Below are 14,096 nucleotides of genomic sequence, written 5' to 3'. Positions count from 1 at the left end.
GGTTTGCTTCAATGAACTGGCTCACTGGTTGCCACTTCCATCCTGCAGATCAGATTCCATCTCTTTTCTTATCACTGGGAAGAGGGTCTCCTGGATACCAGTGAAAAGTGTGTCTTTCTGGAATCAGAGACATGAGCATTTCATAGACATGCAGACTCAGAGGCACACTTGAAAAAGGCTCAGTGAGGCTGAAAAGAATGGAAAAAGACAGCATGAAACCATCCCATATTCCTCCACTCTAGTTCTTATGGTTTATTTCTATCCTTTTCCTTTACTCCCTCTTCAATCCAAGCCAAGTAGCCAAAGTACTAAAAATATCAAAAAACATAGTTTTCTCCCTAACCAAATTTCTGTGGATGAATTCCCCAAACTGTCCCTCAGTGTAGTCCAGCTGTTCCTTCTCGTGTTCCCCATGTGCCTGGGTCTTGTCCCTGCCCTCCCTACCCTCAGAGGCCTGGACCCAGCCTCCCAATTGCCACCTTTTCTTAAGGAGGGAAAAGTATTAATCTCTTTATCACTATCACACTCTCCTCCCTCCCACCACCACCACACACACAATGAGGATGAGAAATGATTGTTCTGGTTTGCTTTTATTTTCCAGCATTCCTTCCCACTTCTGACAACAGCATCTTCTCCCTTTATGAAAAGGCCCCTCTCTATTTCATTGTCTCTGGTGGGGCTGTTCATTACAGTACCCTTCCCCCAACCCCAGGAATGGGCAACTCACATAGGCTGGGCCTGTCAAAATTCTCTGGGATTTTACATACAGCTGGGGTGAAAAAAGTTGCGAATTTCCTGGAAATTGCTAAATTCGGTGGACGTAAGACTGGAGCTTTCTGCAGTTAATGTCCCACTCTCCATTCCATTCCTTCTCCAGAGGCCTGAGTCTGTTTTACAGGAGTAAAGAAATTACTTTTAAAAACATGGATTCAGGTTGCCTTTCTTCCAAAGTACTTAAACTGCCTTCACTTGTATTCTCTTTACATTTCCATGAGGCAGGAGGGGCTAGAGATAGAGAAAGCAAAGGCATTACTGTGAACAGTCCTTTTGAACGAAAAAGGAGCATCACAGAGCATAGTTTCTCAGCAGCAAGGTCAGGACTAGAACCTGTACTCCTTGCCTTACACATTTTCATAAATCCCACACCTTCTCTGTATGAAGAATAATTTAATGAGTGCTATCCTAGTTACATGCAGAAGGCGGAGCCTGCACTCCTCTTGACCCCTAATATCCCATTCATCGTTAATTTTAAAATACTCCTCTCTCAAATATGGGTTTCTCTCTGGCGATAACCCAAACACTCAGCAGAAAGCAGGATGAGGATGGGGAGTCGGGCAGATTCACTTTTCATTTGGCAAGGATGCCCTGAGTACTCCAGTGCACTCGGTGCTAGGATTAGGTCCTGTGGCTGAAGTGGACTAGGAAACAAGTCCGCGAGCTCCCGCTCCCGTCTCCCGGGGGTGAGACGGGCAGGGCCACAGGCCGGAGAGAGTCCGCGCTGGGGCACAGGGATCGGGACAGCCCTAGCCGGCTCGGGTTGGCCGGGGCGAGGGGCCGCGGCACAGGAGGGTGACCGCCGAGCGTGCAAGGGGCGCCCTGACCTGGCCCAACTGCCTCTGAGACGACTGCCAGCAGCAAGCCGCCGGCCGCCAAGAAGCGGAGCACTCACCAGACGCACTCACAGCTCTCCAAACTGGCTCGGCCGCCGGGCCGGAAGTCAGCACCGCGAGTCCCCGCGCGGATCCGCCCACTGCGCTTGCTCGCGAGTCTTGCCAGCGGACTACAACTCCCGGAGTGCACTGCGACGGCGGGGTGCCGTTCTCGCCAGCATCGACAGACCCAGCGGCCGATAGACGAGAGAGAACGACCCCGAGGAGCCAATCCCTCTGCGGAGGAGGCGAGCTCTCCCGTGGCACAGATTCGCGGCAGCCTGTGGGAGTGTCCGCGACGAGCGGCTTCTGCCCCGCCCCCAGCCTTGGCTCCTGGGTTCTGGGTTCCCGGTCCCCAGGGAGGTGAGTCGGCTGCAGGTGGGCGTGTGGAGCGGGGCTGTCGGTGGTGCTGCCGTCGCAGGCGGCACCGCCGGCTCGCACCCGGCCACGTAGTTGAGCCGCGCGCCAGAGTGCTGCAGCTTCGCCAAGCCCCAGGCCAGCTGGGGCGCGGAGTCGGAGCCGGGCGCCCTCGGAGGCCGGAGCGGCTGGGCCTCGGAGCCTCGGGGGTGAGCAGCCGCCGCGCCTCCGTGTACCTTGCTGGCTAGCAGGAGGTTTCCGCTAACTCACAACCCCCAGCGTGCGCTGTGGCCTGCCTGGGCTCGCCCTGTAGCGCCTGGCGAGATGCTGGAGGTCGGCCTGTGGAGGATGCGGGGGAGCTGGTGCAGGCTACCTGGATGACAGCCTGAACTTTTCCCAGGGATTCCTGTCAGCCCATTAGGTCACGTTGCGCATTTTCCTGTGAGACCGCTTGTGCTTGCCGCTGAAATAAAAGCGGTATTTCCCCCAGTTTCCTTTTAGGACATTATGACTTTTCTCCTTTGCAAGACAGTTCAAGAAACTGGCAGAAAAACAAACTCTTCCCACTCTCAGGGACTGTGTTGTCTTCAGGAGTTTGGGGTCAAGTCCAGCGAATGAGGAGACTCTGTTTGCATCCTTTCCTCTCCAATATCCTCAGAGGAGCTTCGTTTCTAGCATCTTTCTAGCATTCAGGGTCATGATCCCGAAGGCTTGAGCTGTTTACAAGGAGAGAGAAGCTGTCTCCTGAGCCCCAAAATGGCGGCTAAGATGGAGATAACTTTGAGCTCGCAGTCCCACATTCAGGCTTCCTCCAAGCAAGAGAGACATATAATAGCAAAGCTAGAAGAAAAACGGGAGCCCGCTCTGCAAAAAGACTGGCCCGATCCTGAGCTCTCCCGCCAGAGTTTTAGACGGTTTTGTTATCAAGAGGTGTCTGGACCCCAAGAGGCGCTCTCCCGTCTCCGGCAGCTCTGCCGTCAGTGGCTGCAGCCTGAGGTGCACACCAAGGAGCAGATTTTGGAGCTGCTGGTGCTGGAGCAGTTTCTGAACATCCTGCCTCCGGAGATCCAGGCTCGGGCCAGGCATCAATGTCCAGTGAGCAGCAAGGAGATTGTGACCCTGGTGGAAGATTTTTACAGAGCAGCCAAGGGACCAAAGCAGTGGGTAAGGAGGGTACTTTATGTGGTCCCCAGGATTTCTTTTTCATCTGGTTAGTGTTTGGTCTCTGGACCCCTCCCTAGATAGAGTCCAGAATTTCAAACGTTGCTTCTGGCCTCTATTTGGAACCCTCCTCCCCCCACCCTCCTAGGGAGATGTAACAGGTTTTCAGAAAACCCAGCCACAGGCATTCCAGTGAGAAAGTAGAGAATCAAGTAAGGCTCTTGAAACTTTGCTGACAGATCTCCCCTGACCCTTTCCTCTTGAAGTTTTTCTGCAGTCAGGATTCATAGCAGGCAGGGTCATTCTACTGGATAGGAATTTGATTTGGGGGGAACTTTATTAGACCTTGTCCAAGGGAAGTGTCTTGCATATTGCCTTTGGATCAGGAAACTCCAGCTCAATTGGCTAGTATTCCTTCCAAATCCCACCCCTAAGTCAGACCCCAGTAGGGACCTAGGGAGGAAGCAAACAATCATGTGTTTTGGTGAACGGAAGCAGTTAGGGAACAGGGGTAGGGCAGTCCTCTTACTGAGATCTCCTTACCAGGAGAGCCTTGGGCAGAACAATTTATAGGTAAGGGTGGTTTTTAATGGCCCCCACCCTACTGCTTCCCTATCCTACAGGGCCTGTTTCCAGCAGAAGCAGGGAGGCAAGTGAGCATAGGGTAGGAACCTGCTGGGTGGGTGTCATGGCTGACCCTGATATATTTGTGCCTGCTCTCTGATGACTTTGACTCCAGGCCTTGAGAAAGCCCCAAGCTTTAGGGACAGGAAGTATTGGCTGATTTGAAGCCGCCTCCTTTCGGTCATTCTGCAAGTCCTTCCCTTTGCTTCCTTTGAGAGTTTCAGCATTCTCTCTCAAGGTTGACCCCCAGGCCGTTATCAGAAATTTCCAGGGAAAAACAGTCATTACAGAGCAGTGAGAGGTCAAGCTGCCCTCAGACAGTCCTTGAGCATGCATTGCCCTCTAATGCATGGGGCTTGTTCCTAGGTGGCTGTTTGTATGGAGGGCCAGAAGGTGCTCTTGGAGAAAACTGGATCCCAGCTTGGAGAACAGGAACTGCCAGACTTTCAACTGCAAACTCCTAGCAGATATCCCAGGGAGAGCTCTCTGGAGGAGACGTCCCAGGCAGGATCTCAGGATCAGCGGAGCCCCCGTCATTGGGAAAAATCCCTGCTCCTCCAGGACCCAACCCCCAAATTGGCTGAGACAGGTAAACACTCGGTGCCTCTTCTCTCCCTCTCATCATCCCTTTATCTCCATCAAAGCATTTCATGGTTCTAAAAAGACATAGACCAGGTATTGGCTTTTTTTCAATATTGTATGTGATAGTAGATATTTATTCTCCAACGAATTTCACTAATTAGAATGGTAGTGTTACTAAAGTGTGCTTTTATCATTTTCTGTTCATGACTATTTGAGAATCCAGTGCACAGGATTATTCTAGTGCCTACTTTTCTGTCCCTTTCAGAGCTACTTATAGTGAAGACAAATCCAAATATGACCACTGATGAACTTCCATTCAAGCTGTGGCTGAGTTTCGTCACTTAAAATGGTCCCACGTTTAGAAGGGACCTAAACAAGATTCTGCTAATTAGAGAAAAAAGCTCCTCTCCGTTTTATTTTCTGCCTCTTTCTCCTCCTGTGACATTGTCTGTGTCCATTTCTTTATCTTTCTCTGGTACAATGCCAGTATAATTGCTGGCCCTGCTCTACACAGTCCTGTGGTCTCTCTGACTGAATGAAAGTGACACTTTGGCCAGTCTTGGTGATGTGAATACAGGATATGGTCAACAGATTAGAGAAGAAGGTTACAAGAAAGCTAGATTCCTTAAGATTTGCTACATTCAACGAAACACTTTGATTTCATTATTCTCAAAGCTCATGAATGGAGAAGACCTAGGGCATCCAGCAGGAAAGCACTGTGGCCCTGGCTGAGGTCCCACCCCATAACCTACGGCCTTCATGGTCCTAAAGAAAGTGGACCACACGTACTCCCTTCTTCTGCCTCAGCAGAGGCAGCTGGGTGTGCATGCTGTCTCCATTTCCTTTTATTTGATTCCAGAGAGGGTGGAGTCTCATGCTCAAGGTTCATCCATGTTGTAGCATGTGTCAGTACTTCATTCCTTTTTATGGCTGAATAATATTCCACTCTGTGGACATTTCGTCTGTTTATCAGTTGATGGACACTTGGGTTGTTTCCACTTGTTGGCTATTATGAATAATGCTGCTGTTAACAGTTGTGTACAAGTTTTCGTGTGGGTGTCTATTTTCATTTCTCTTGGGTGTACACCCAGGAGTGGAAATGCTGGGTACTATGGTAACCCACCGTTTAACCTTTTGAGGTTGGACTTTTCCAAAGTGGCTGCGCCATTTTACATCCAGTAGTCTATGAGGATTCCAATTTCTCTACATCCCTGTTGACAGTTGTTATTTTTTGTCCTTTTTATTGCATCCATCCTATTAGGCATGAAGTGGTATCTCATGGAGGTTTTGAGTTATTTCCCTAATGACTGATGATGTTGAGCATATTTTCATGTGCCTATTGGCCAATTGTGTATCTTCTTTGTAGAAATGTCTATTCAGATCCTTTGCTCATTTTTTTTTAATTTATTTATTTATTTATTTTTGGCTGTGTTGGGTCTTCATTGCTGTGCACGGGCTTTCTCTAGTTGCAGTGAGCGGGGGGTACTCTTCGTTGTAGTGTCCGGGCTTCTCATTGCTGTGGCTTCTCTTGTTGCGGAGCACGGGCTCTAGGCATGCAGGCTTCAGTAGTTGTGGCTCGCGGGCTTAGTTGCTCCGCGGCATGTGGGATCTTCCTGGACCAGGGCTCAAACCCGTGTCCCCTGCATTGGCAGGTGGATTCTTAACCACTGCACCACCAGGGAAGTCCCCTTTGCTCATTTTTAAACTGGGTTGGTCTTTTTATTGTTATAAGAGTTCTTTGTATAATCTGGATACTAGACCCTTATGTATAATTTGCAAATATTTTCTCCCATTATGTGGGTTATCTTTTCACTTCCTTGATAGTATCCTTTGAAGCACAAATGTTTTGGATGTTGAGGACGTCCAATTTATCTTTTTGTTTGCTTGTGCTTTTGGTAACGTATCGAAAATACTATTGCCTAATCCACCATCACAAAGGTTTACACCTTTGTTCTGTTCAAAGAGAGATAGGTTTAGCTCTCACATTTAGGTCTTTGATCCATTTTGAGTTAATTTTTGTATGTGTTGTGAGTCGGGGTCCAACTTCATTCTTTTGTATGTAGAAATCCAGTTGTTCCAGCACCACTTGTTGAAAAGACTATTCTTTACTCCATTGAATTATCATGACAACCTTGTTGAAGAGCAGTTGACCATAATTGTGTGGGCTGCTTTTTAAATCTGAATTTAAATTAAAGTTAAATAAAATTAAAAATTCAGTTTCTCAGTCACACAAGCCACATTTCAAGTACTCAGTAGCCACATGTGGCTAGTGGCTGCCATATTGAATAGATCTTCCACATGGCAGGAATCCTGTTGGATAATAGCACTGTTGTGGAGTTTCTGTAATTAGGGTGCATGTCTGGCCCATATCCCAATTTCCAATCACATATGCTATCTATCAACTTCATAATGGAAGAAAATACCACACTCACTGGATTTACCATTATTTGAAGAGAGAGTGGTGGTCAGTGTCCATGTAAGTGAGGGTATATTTGCTATGTCGAAATTTCTGATGGGTTTGCTTTTTCCTATTTCTCCTTTCTTAAACCTTTCCCCAAAGGTAGGAAGGAGGGAGGGGTTGGAGAACTTGTTTCCTAACTTTAGTATACATCAGAATCACCCCAGCTTCCCCCTGCTAACTGCAGACTTCCAGGTTCCATCCCCCAGAGATTCTAACTCAGCAGCCCTGGGGGAGCAGGGGAAGCCTGCTTGGTGGACAGCTGCCCCAGATGAGTCTAATGCAAGTTGCCAAGTGGAGAACAGCACTTTGAGAAACTTTGCCGTGTATCTCACAGCTCTTTTGCTTGGGTTCTTTCTTCGAAGCCCAGAAATGAAACATATTCTTTATAATTATAGAGGCCTCCAGAATGAAAAGTGACAACAAGGAAAATCCACAGCAGGAGGGGGCTAAAGGAGCAAAACCATGCGCATTGTCAGTGGGCAGACCCAAAGGGAATGGTCTGCAGAGCCCCGAACCCAGAGGGGCGACTGTGAGTGAGTCCCGGTTGTCACGGAGGCAGGTCAGCCCCCCACGTGCTCAAAAGCCATTTGCTCACTACCAGAGACATTGCAGGGAACTGGAATACATCAGCGGCCCCCTGAAGAGCCACCCACTGAGAGAGCTGAAGAAAAGCAAGGGAAGCAAAAGAAACCTGAGCAGCCGTTTGCAACGTCTTGGTCACCAGCCGACCCGCTCGGCGAAGAAACCTTACAAATGTGATGACTGTGGGAAAAGCTTCACATGGAATTCAGAGCTGAAAAGACACAAGCGAGTCCACACAGGGGAGAGGCCCTACACGTGCGGAGAGTGTGGGAACTGCTTTGGGCGGCAGTCCACCCTGAAGCTGCACCAGAGGATCCACACCGGAGAGAAACCCTACCAGTGCGGCCAGTGTGGGAAAAGCTTTCGCCAGAGCTCAAACCTTCACCAGCATCACAGACTCCACCATGGGGACTGAAAGCAGGGCTGGGTCCTCTCTGTTCAGAAGAAGGTACTTGCATTTCTCCTTCCCCTAGCTTGCATGTAAATCACAAAGACCGTCTGCGTGACTTACAAGGAAGAAAGCAAGAGATCCCTGAGGAGTGATGGCGCCCGTCGGGCTGGTGAGGCGTCGGTCGGGAAAAGGCTGACGGGGGACTTGATCGTGCATGGGGTCATGTACGATGACGGGGGAAGAGATGGCAGGTCTAGGCATTGGGTCAGAGAGCACCGGGGTGTCTGTTGGAGAGCGGGGAGTCACTACTGAGGGAGAATCGGGACGATCCTGCAGATGTGCCCCACACCTTGATGTTAAATCTCCCTTTGCTGCTTTATTTATCCTCTAAATCTGTTCAAGGATAAATCCTATATATAGTTATGCATTTGCTGTCCTACCAGACAATCTTTATCATGCACACACTCCTTTAATAAAGATGAGTGATCTGCAAGAATTTCAAGGCAGAAGTTCATTGGAATGTAAATCCCCTAATATTCTTCCTGTCATTCCTGGCTGTTCATAACAAAGCACGCATGAAGTGGGACTGTGGACACGTTTGTGTGAGGAGGGGGTCTCCAAGTATTAGTGCTTTTACCAAATAAATACACATACACACACACTAAAGGTTCTTTTTATATCAAAGCACCTTTGATTTGGTAAAAGAAAAATCACAGCTGCTGCAATCCCCCACCCATAGTGATAAGGAAAAACTGCAAGAAGCAAGACTGCTAAGGAGACAGCAAAGGGAATTCTTCCTACTTTCCTTTCTCACTTAGGCCAGTAGCTTTAAGAATAACAAAGTGCTTGGGGTGATGAAAATATACTAAAACTGAATTATTTCAGAACAAGTACCAAAAATCATTGAAACATTCATTAATTTTATGATATGTACGTTATTATACCTCAGAGAAGTTTCTAAAAATGACAACATGTATTTATCTAAAATGTTAAAGTCCTAGAACTAGGCCTGAGAGATCATCTAATCCCACCCCTCATTCTCTCAAAATGGAAATTATAACCCAATCAGTATACAATTCTTATTCACACTGGGCAAGCCAGTGGATCTCCCAGTTTAGAGAAGACTTTTGGTAGGTGGGTGCAGTATGTCAAGCAGGAAACAGGTGCAGGTAGCGTTCTTCCTAAAGCATCAGTATCCTCAGGTCACTGCTGGCCACCTCAGGGCTGTGGTTGTGCTATTGTGTGTCCCCCCCAAGGATCTCAGGTTCCTCTGACCACAGAGGGACAGGTGCTCACATGGGCAGCCCTGTCCCCCAGGTCTTTGCACACACTGTTCCCTTTGCCCTTAGGACCCACCGCCCCCGCTCCCTCTCGCATCTCACAAAAGTTGCCAGCTCTGCAAAGCCTCCTCTGACAAGTTCTAGGCAGAGGTAGACTTCACCAGTGGCGCTCAACCTGGTAGCAGATTCGCCCCCTAGAGGATATTTGGGAACGTCTGAAAACACCGTTGGTTGTTATGACTTGGGGGAAGGGAGCGTAGCTCCTGGCCTGTGGTAGGTACAGACCAAGGATGTAGCTAAACATCCTGCAGTGCACAGGACGGCCCCAAAACAGTTATCTGTTCCAAATGTCAGTAGTACCAAGGTTGGGGAACTGTGCTATATATGTTAAAAGCTCTTTAAGGACAGAACCTTGATTTTCCATCACTTTAGCTTTAGAACTTAGCCCACAACCAGCCAGGAGAAATAGGTGTTCAGTAATTGAAGAGTCGAGGGCCCCTGCTTCACCCTGGGGCCCATTCCTGCCTGAATCAGAGATCCCGGTGGCAGTCTTTGAATGCAGTGGACAAAACCTCTCATCTTTTGGGCAGAGAGAGACTTAATGGGAGCCCAGTGGCCTGCTTCCTGGTATTTGGTGGGCCTTCAGAATCTAATCCAAGGTCCCTTTCCCAACAACTATGTTAGATGTTAGAAGAGTTTATCTTTATTGTTAGGCCTGCCCGTTTTCTCACTCCTGTCCCCTGCCTCTCACCGGTCAGAGCCTCCTGATTCCTTATTCTGTTACCACCTTTTTTTCTCCAGGCCAGTTTCACTGTTGTTTCTTCGTAACTTCCCTAATTATATTTACGTCTGTATTAGTTTCCTCTTGGTGCTGTAACAGATGACCACAAACTTAGTGGCTTAGAACAACACAAATGTCTTCTCTTATAGTTCCTGAGGTCAGAAGTCCGAAATCAGTTTCACTGAGTAGAAGTCAAGGTGTCAGGCGGGCTGGTTCCTTTGGAGGCTCTGAGGGGTGAATCTGTTTCCTCGCCTTTTTCAGCTTCTAGCGGCTGCTGGCATTCCTTGGCCTGTGGCCCCTCCCTCCATCTTCAAAATGCATCCCTTCAATCTCTGTCATCACATCACCTTCTCTTCTGACTCTGATCCTCCAGCCTCCCTCTTAGGAGGACCTTTATGATAATATTGGGCCCACCCAGATAATCTGAGATATCTCCCCATCTCTAGATCCTTAACACACCTGCAAAATCCCTTTTGCCATATAAGGGAACATTCACAGGTTCCAGGGATTAGGATATGGACATCTTTGGCGGGGACTGTGATTCAGCCGACCACATCCATCTAGTGAATCAATTCGGTTAGTCAAAGACGATCTCTCCTAAAAGCAAAGGAACATAGATTTCCACTTTCCTTAGATTTGGGACAGGAAATCTCTCTTAAAATAAGAGCTTTGTTTACTTGGTATGTTTTGAAGAACCCGTGTGCGTGTGTTTTCTGTCTTCTGATTATGAAATTAATAATTGCTGAATCTTAATGTCTTTGGGTACCTGTTCCAACTGTGGACCTTGAATAAATGTGACAAAATCACCACTCTGAATATCACTCACTCCCAAAAGGTTTTCAAGCCTGTGATGGTGCCGCCTCCCCCAGCCCAGTTTTCCTTTGACAGGTAAGGCTCAGCTCCAGGTGAGGAGTGCCCGTGAGGGTCTGAAGTCCTGGTAGAAGGCCCCTGGGCACTCAGCCACATTTGCTGGTCTGTACTCACTTCTTCAAATGTAAGAGTCCGCATGTGTGGTTCCACCAGAGGGTCTCAGCACAAAACATTGACCTGCTGACTTACAATCGGCTACCCCATATGAGAAAATAACCTCTCTCCTTTTGTGTGCACCCTTTACCCACGGAGCAGTCTGTAAGTGTCACCATGTTTTCTGAGTTTGCCCTGTACTCACCCATGTGGGGGTGGGATGATTCCTACCTTGGTTATTTGGTCCCTGGCTTACCCCAGGAGACAGGGAGAGCGGAAGATTCCATGCATATGTGAGGGATCTGGACCTCGCAGATTTCTCTGAAAAGCATTTTCCATCTACAGCAGATAAGGACTTGTAAAACCCGTCCCATAATACTGTTATTGCTCCCAACAAAATTAACAACTCCCAAATACCATCTGATAGAGTTGAAATTTCCCCCAGATATTTCTAAAACCAAAATGATATTTTTTACAACTTTATTGAGATATAGTTCACATATAAAATGTATCCATTTAAAGTGTACAGTTTAATAATTAAGTTCACAGTGTTATACCACCATCACCATAATCTAATTTTAGAACATTTTCAACAGCCTGAAAAGAAACCTTTGGGCTTCCCTGGTGGCGCAGTGGTTGAGAATCTGCCTGCCAATGCAGGGGACATGTGTTCGAGCCCTGGTCTGGGAAGATCCCACATGCCGCGGAGCAACTAGGCCTGTGAGCCACAACTACTGAGCCTGCGCGTCTGGAGCCTGTGCTCCGCAACAAGAGAGGCCACAATAGTGAGAGGCCTACGCACCACGATGAAGAGTGGCCCCCGCTTGCCACAACTAGAGAAAGCCCTTGCACAGAAACGAAGACCCAACATAGCCAAAAATAAATAAATAAATAAATAAATTTAAGAAAAAAAAAAAGAATTTGAGACTGTCTTCCACAGGGTCTGCACCATTTTCCATTCCCACCAGCAGTGTATGAGGGTTCTAATTTCTCCACATCCTTGTCAACACTTGCTATTATCTGTCTTTCTGATCGTAGCCATGCTAGTGGATATGAAGTGGTGTCTCATTGTGATTTTGATTTGCACTTCCCTGTTGGCTAATGATGTTGGCATCTTTCCATGTGTTTACTGGCCATTTGTGTATCTTCTTTGGAGAAACGGCTATTCAAAACCTCTGCCCTTTTAAAACTGGGGGTTTTGTCTTTTTATTGTTGAGTTGAAGAGTTCTTTATATATTCTGGAATCAAATCCTTATCAGATAAATGACTTGCAAATATTTTCTCCCATTCTGTTGTAATGTAATACTTTTGCACAATTGCAGTAACTCTCTTTAAAGCACTGTCTGTCACCTGCCAAAATACAAAACTGACTAAGACGGTAACAGTCCTGAATTGCCAGTGAAACAGACGTTTGCGGCAAAATGTCACTCCTGTCTCTAGAAATTCGTCTGGACCAGATAAGGGCAGAGCCAACTAGGGTAGCCCCAGGAACCTACCTTGGTCTACCTACCTGACCTGACTTAGTCAAGTCTGAGGCAGCTCCATAAACAAACCAGAGTGGACTTGATACCAGGCTAAGACCAAGGATGGTTTTGCTCGCAGCTCTGTTGTCCCCCAGCCCCCTGACCTGGATGTGTCACTTAAATTCTTCAAGCCTGTTTCCTCCACTGAAAATGGGAAGACCTGCTCTGCTTACCTCACATGATTGGTGAAGTGAACACACGTGTGTGAAAGTATTTTCTGTAAAGTGTTACATAAAAAGAAAATGAATTATGTGTCAAGTAAAACAGCATCTTGAAATCTCCTTCTGTCACCTTTTCAGATCCAAATACTTGTGCCTGGAATGAGCAGAGAGGCCACAGGGGTTCGAGGGTGGAGAGGTCCTATTTTCCTGGATTTGGCACTTGCTCACACTGGGGTCACGGTAGAGAATGTCCTGGAAGGGGGGAAGAATTTCTCCAAAAGTCTGTTTATGAAAAATTGATGTCCTAGAGAGAGGCACCCCAAAGCAGAGGCACCCGCCCTTTCTTCAATGCCGCTTCATGCTGCTCCTTACTTTTCTTTTTAACATTGACTTTTTAAAAATTTTTTATCATGGTGAAATATACATAACATAAAGTTTACCATTCTAACCATTTTTATTGTACGATTCAGTGGCATCACGTACATTCACAATATTGTGCAGCCATCACCATGATCCATCTCTGGAACTTTTTCATCTTCCCAAACTGAAACTCTGTCTCCATTAAACACTAACTCCCTGTTCTCCCTCTTCTTGCACCTGGCATCCCCCATTCTACTTTCTGTCTCTGCGAAGTTGCCTACTCCACATACCTCGTATTAGTGGAATCATACAGTATTTGTCATTTTGTGACTGGATTATTTCACTTAGCACAATGTTCCTGAGGTTCATTAGAATTTCTTTTCTTTTTATGGCTTAATAGTATTCCATTGTATGGATAGATCACATTTTATTTATTTATTTATTTAAAATTTATTTATTTATTTTGGCTGCGCCATGTGGCTTGTGGGATCTTAGTTCCCAGACCAGGGATCAAACCTGGGTCCTGGAGTGAAAGCACCAATTCCTAACCACTGGACTGCCAGGGAATTCCCATGGATAGACTGCATTTTAACCATTTATCTGTCAATGGACATTGGGGTCATTTCCACCTTCTGGCCATTATGAATAATGTGCTCCTTACTTTTTGCAAATACATATTTTCAAAAACCCCAATGAAAAATTTGCCAGAGGGCCCCTGAGTCTTGTGAGAGTGGCACCACACATTAGTGTTCCTGGAGCAGCTGCAAGCAGGAATTGGGGCAGAGGTCCAGGGAAGGGCTTGTCCTAGGAGCTGGAGCAGAGGGTTAGGGGCCAGGATGGAGACAAAGGTGGCAGAGGGAGGCCATCCCGGATGGGAGCAGCTTTAAGGAGGGTGGAACAACCAACGATAAAGGTTACAAGTTAGGGCTCACCTGGGTCCCCCTGAGAGATGTGGGGCCATGGATGTGTCCGAGTGTCAGGAGGGGACACCTGCACCGAGGTCTTGGGAGGACAGGAGCAGTGTTTTCAGCAGTGGAAGGGAAGGCCAGAGTCGCAAAATTCTGCAAGTGGCACAGTCTTAGGAAGTGACGCTGCAGAGAGACAGATGGTTCATGTGGAATGGGGGTGTGCAGGCTAAAGACAGTGTCCAGAGGAAGAGTTTTAAGGCATTTATTTTACCTTTTGGAAAACTTTAATAAAGGAGCGTCGGGACATAGTTCA

General features: G+C 47.3%; 1 protein-coding gene across 4 annotated transcripts; it reads left to right on the top strand.

Moving 5' to 3' along the window:
* The first annotated feature begins 1,834 nt into the window (after positions 1–1,834).
* ZNF174 (zinc finger protein 174) lies at positions 1,835–12,594 on the top strand. Of its 4 annotated transcripts, XM_057529883.1 has the most exons (4): positions 2,753–3,170; positions 4,158–4,380; positions 10,704–10,756; positions 11,428–11,648. In XM_057529883.1, exons 1-3 carry the CDS (start codon positions 2,763–2,765, stop codon positions 10,751–10,753), a joined length of 681 nt encoding a protein of 226 aa, XP_057385866.1. In that variant the 5' UTR covers positions 2,753–2,762; the 3' UTR covers positions 10,754–10,756; positions 11,428–11,648. The 4 variants fall into 4 exon arrangements, with proteins under 4 accessions (XP_007181625.1, XP_057385866.1, XP_057385865.1 ...); XM_007181563.2 differs by lacking the exons at positions 10,704–10,756; positions 11,428–11,648 and adding an exon at positions 7,230–8,303 and having other exon boundaries at positions 1,835–3,170; XM_057529882.1 differs by having other exon boundaries at positions 10,704–12,594.
* The last annotated feature ends 1,502 nt before the right edge of the window (positions 12,595–14,096 follow it).

The sequence above is a fragment of the Balaenoptera acutorostrata genome, chromosome 15 (assembly GCF_949987535.1).
Source record: "Balaenoptera acutorostrata chromosome 15, mBalAcu1.1, whole genome shotgun sequence".
NCBI classification, from domain to species: Eukaryota; Metazoa; Chordata; class Mammalia; order Artiodactyla; family Balaenopteridae; genus Balaenoptera; species Balaenoptera acutorostrata.
Note: the sequence above shows the minus strand (reverse complement) of the source record. Positions and strands in the feature narration are given on the sequence as shown.